Below are 5,000 nucleotides of genomic sequence, written 5' to 3' on the forward strand. Positions count from 1 at the left end.
ACAGATACTAGACACGTGGCTTTCAAAAGAAAGGTTGGTATCAAAGTGTGTGTGTGTGTGTGTGTGTGTGTGTGTGTGTGTGTGTGTGCACGCGCCTTGCGTGGGCTCTCCCATCTGGATGCAGTGCGTCCCCTCCCGTTCGTCTAAAACGAGCCCTCCACACTGCCTCCATCGGCCCTCGCCAATCATGGCCTCCTAATGAACCCCATCCACTGAATTGGCTCTATCACTCTCTCTCCTCTCCACCTATAGCTGGTGTGTGTGTGTGTGTGTGTGTGTGTGTGTGTGTGTGTGTGTGTGTGTGTGTGTGTGTGTGTGTGTGTGTGTGTGTGTGTGTGTGTGTGTGTGTGTGTGTGTGTGTGTGTGTGTGTGTGTGTGTGTGTGTGAGAGCGCACTGACGCCGTTGTACTGTGGCTGCCGTCGCATCATCCCAGTGGATGCTCACACTGGTGGTTGAGGAGAGATCCCTGATATGATTGTAAAGCGCTTTGGGTGTACAGTAGTACCAATGAAAGCGCTATATAAATGCCTCATTCATTCATTCATTCATTCATTCATTCATTCATTCATTCATTCATTCATTCATTCATTCATCTCTACCACGTTTCTCCCTCCAGTCCAGAGGCTGCTCCCGTTTGCTCACGACCCAGGTCGATAAACGCCGCTGCGAGGTACATCAAACTCTATTAAGAACATCACCAGGCCATGCTCCTCCAAATACAGCTCCCACAGGAGTAACTCCTGAGCATCACTGCGGAGTACCGGCTTTCACAAGACATGTCCATGAGTAAAGCACCTGAAAACCTCCTACAGCTCCCCAGGACCGCTGCTTCCTCGAGCCCCTCCACTGAGGACAGCAAGCCAAGTACGCTTAACCTTATTAGCTTAAAGATTAAATGGGCAAAGGAACTCGTAAACTGAAGTTCACAACGTAACTTCGGGAGGAGTGAACCCATCTAATCTTTCATTTAACCGCCAGAGCGTATAAGCAGCCACTCACCTCGCGCCGGCATCAGCTGTTCTGGCGTCCCTCCACCTCCCCAACTCCACCTGCATAATTTAGGCATCTTGCCACCACACTCCTCATCCAAGCATTAGTGTTCCCACCGGGGGTTTATCTGAGCTTGTTCCCACCGGGGGTTTATCTGAGCTTGTTCCCACCGGGGGTTTATCTGAGCTTGTTCCCACCGGGGGGTTTATCTGAGCTTGTTCCCACCGGGGGGTTTATCTGAGCTTGTTCCCACCGGGGGTTTATCTGAGCTTGTTCCCACCGGGGGTTTATCTGAGCTTGTTCCCACCGGGGGTTTATCTGAGCTTGTTCCCACCGGGGGGTTTATCTGAGCTTGTTCCCACCGGGGGTTCACCGGGGGTTCACCGGGGGTTTATCTGAGCTTGTTCCCACCGGGGGGTTTATCTGAGCTTGTTCCCACCGGGGGTTCACCGGGGGTTCACCGGGGGGTTTATCTGAGCTTGTTCCCACCGGGGGGTTTATCTGAGCTTGTTCCCACCGGGGGTTCACCGGGGGTTCACCGGGGGTTTATCTGAGCTTGTTCCCACCGGGGGGTTTATCTCAGCTCGAGTTGAAGCTGCTTCCTCAAGCCCCTCCACTGCGGACAGCAAGATTATATGGGCAAAGGACCTCGTGAAATGATCTTTGTGTTCTAACGTCTGTGATGCGTAACCTGTATGTAATGTAGTTATGAAACCAGTCCGATGAAGCAAGATAAACACTGGCTAAACACTCAGTGTGCGGTTCAGATGGAGAGACTCAGGCTGTTTCTGTTGGGTTTCCATGAGAGCGTCTTCCATGATGCGTCATCAGTGTTTGGAGAAAGATAAATATTAACCATTAAAGCAAGGCAGGAATGTGTGTTTTAATTATTTACTCCTTGTTACAGTATGTGTTTCTGAGCTCAGCTAAAGCCATGCATTTCAAAGTTTATACATTTTAAAGTTATATTTGGGGTGTGGTTAACTTTTATCTGTTCAGACTACAGACAAATAAATGGATTTGACTGTGATATGATTTTTGATGCCTGATTCCGTCTTTAGGGCTTTGCTTTGAGGCATGAGCTGAAAAACTGAAGCATTCAATCAAAGAGCATCTTTAAATCCATGTGATCTGAGAGCAAATATTTCCTTTACCCACTTGCTCTAGGCACAGTTTATATAATGGGTCAAGAATATGGAGAACTCTTTGGCTTATTTAGATTTCGTAACTAAAAGAAATAATTTATTCTGATGACAAAAGATTATGTTTGCATGTTTATTGCATGTTAATAAACTTTATTTCCCCTCTGCTTGTGTTCTTTTGCCAGTCAATGGTAATGGGATTGTAGCAGAAGTCAGCGAGACCATCTCAGACCAGATGCAGTTGCCGGTTCAGAGCAGTGTTCTGGACCAGATGGTTCCGGGACCGGCGGATATGGAGAACCAGGACTGGAAACCCGAGCAGACAGCGGTCAGCGGCAGTGATGCTGCTCTGGAGGCCATAGAACCAGTAGACGTTCTTGCTGCTTCAGAACTCGTCGTCGCTGCAGCTGCAGAAACAGCCCTAGCTCTGGAACCAACATCAGATCTCACACCAGTTCAGCTCACACCCACTCCAGAACCCAAGCCAGCTGAGCTAATGTCAGCTCCAGAATTCCCATCAGACGTCCCAGTGGAACCAAGCCCTGCTCTAGAACCCACTCCAGCTCCAGAACCCATTCCAGCTCTAGAACCAACTCCAGCTCCAGAACCCATTCCAGCTCTAGAACCAACTCCAGCTCCAGAACCCACTCCAGCTCTAGAACCAACTCCAGCTCCAGAACCCACTCCAGTGGAACCAATCCAAGCTCTAGAACCAACCCCAGCTCCAGAACCCGCTCTAGCTCTAGAACCAACCCCAGCTCCAGAACACACTCCAGTGGAACCAAGCCCTGCTCTAGAACCCACTCCAGCTCCAGAACCCACTCCAGCTCTAGAACCAACTCCAGCTCCAGAACCCACTCCAGTGGAACCAATCCAAGCTCTAGAACCAACTCCAGCTCCAGAACCCACTTCAGTGGAACCAATCCAAGCTCTAGAACCAACTCCAGCTCCAGAACCCACTCCAGTGGAACCAATCCAAGCTCTAGAACCAACTCCAGCTCCAGAACCCACTCCAGTGGAACTAAGCCCTGCTCTAGAACAAACTCCAGCTCCAGAACCCACTCTAGTGGAACCAAGCCTAGCTTTAGAACCAGCTCCAGAACCCACTCCAGTGGAACCAAGCCCAGCTCTAGAACCAACTCCAGCTCCAGAACCCACTCTAGTGGAACCAAGCCTAGCTTTAGAACCAGCTCCAGAACCAACTCCAGTGGAACCAAGCCCTGCGCTAGAACCAACTCCAGCTCCAGAACCAACTCCAGTGGAACCGGGTGCAGTGCCTGTGATGGAGGCAGTAGCTGCAGAGGGTAAAGCATGGGATTATGGGGCAGTAAATGGGGTCACAGGGAAGGTCAAACTAATTCATTACACTGGCAGCATCTGCAGCAGCAATCTGTACTTATACCTTTTCCACTTATACCTTCACAAGTCCCCCTGTGGTGTAAATCCAGCGTTTAATGTAGTTTATGTGTGTATGTGGTGTTTTTAATGCGCTTTAAGACACCGTGTGTAAGTTCATAAGTCGACAGCATTGCTGAGTATTTTCTGCTTAAAACTGCAGTGAACCAAAGACAGTCTCAAACACACGGTTTGAAATTGCTGGTGTTTCTGACGTCACAAACGACCTTGTAACCAATCAGATCAACGTGTGACCGTCAACCAGTGGATCTCTGAGCTGAGGGAGTGAGTGGAGGCGGGGCTCATCTGCATATTCATAGAACCGCGCATACTAAATGAGGCAAGGGTGTCGAGTTACATTCAAGATATTTTAAGGCATGAAAAAATTTGTTTTCAAGGAGAAAACTTTTAAATATGTCATTTTGGGGATCAAAGATGAGTTTTAAAGGGGTCATATAATGCCATTTTTGTATAAGCTAGTATGATTATTTAGGGTCTAAATTAAAAGTTTGTAATATACTTTAATTAAAAATTCTCATTAGTATTGTAAGAAAACAGTTATTTTACCTGGTCAAAAACAGCTCTGTTTTCAGCACGCCGTTTCAGTGCATATGCCTTTAAATGATCATGAGCTGCGCTCACCCCGCCTCTCTGTTCTGTGCGTACACGCACTGTTCTGTATGTGACGCAATAACCATAACGCGTTGTTCAGTATAAACGTGGGATTATGAATTATATTGAGAACATCACACATAGAAAACATGCCGTAATGTATCCTAAGTGTAAACCATAGACACATTCATTGTGAAGCGTGCAGCTAGGGATTTCCAAAGATTAATATAAATATTAATATAAAGGTTAATAAGACGTTACACTCACTTCAGTTCTTCTAGAGGTTCAGCAGGAACACGAATAGCTGGTACCGATCCTTTTTCATGAGCAGCTTCTTAGCAAATCCAGCTTTATACTGATCCTCGTTTATAAAGCAGTCTGGTGTGTGAAATGATTCGCGCACACATGAGAGCATTGACGTTGCTCGTGGGGAATATTCCCTTCGAAAACAAACTCAACCACTGCGTCTTCAGCGGTTCGGGTTCAGGAACATTAAAATGACTGTGTTCGTTATTACACCCAAGAACAGAACACCACAATCGCTTAGACGCCATTCTGCTCATAGACAGTGCTCCAGCATATCAACAATGAGCGCGCCGGTCCGCGCGGACTATGATTGACAGGACGAGCGAGGGCGGGTCTGTGTTGAAACGTTGCTGTCGGTTGCTGTCAATCAACAATCGTGGGAGGAGCTTCCGAGCTTGTGACGTCACAAGCTCGAACGGCTTGATTTGAGGCAGGGGAAAACATATAAGGAGATTAAAACAAAAACACTGGATGGATTTTTATCATTATATGATGGTTGTGTACAGGCACTGCCAACACACATTTCAGTACAATCAACTTGTTAAAGTGCATGT

General features: G+C 47.5%; 1 protein-coding gene across 1 annotated transcript in view; it reads left to right on the forward strand.

Annotated features, from left to right (window-relative positions):
* The window catches only part of LOC130103901 (cell surface glycoprotein 1-like), a 9,130-nt gene that overhangs the window by 3,508 nt on the left and 622 nt on the right, over positions 1–5,000 (forward strand). Inside the window, exon 2 of the mRNA XM_056270251.1 lies at positions 2,319–3,437. Coding sequence (XP_056126226.1) covers positions 2,319–3,437 — 1,119 coding nt within the window. The remainder of the gene's footprint in view (positions 1–2,318; positions 3,438–5,000) is intronic.

Source organism: Rhinichthys klamathensis, unplaced genomic scaffold (genome assembly GCF_029890125.1).
Source record: "Rhinichthys klamathensis goyatoka isolate OS25496 unplaced genomic scaffold, OSU_Roscu_1.1 h1tg000300l_1, whole genome shotgun sequence".
NCBI lineage: Eukaryota > Metazoa > Chordata > Actinopteri > Cypriniformes > Leuciscidae > Rhinichthys > Rhinichthys klamathensis.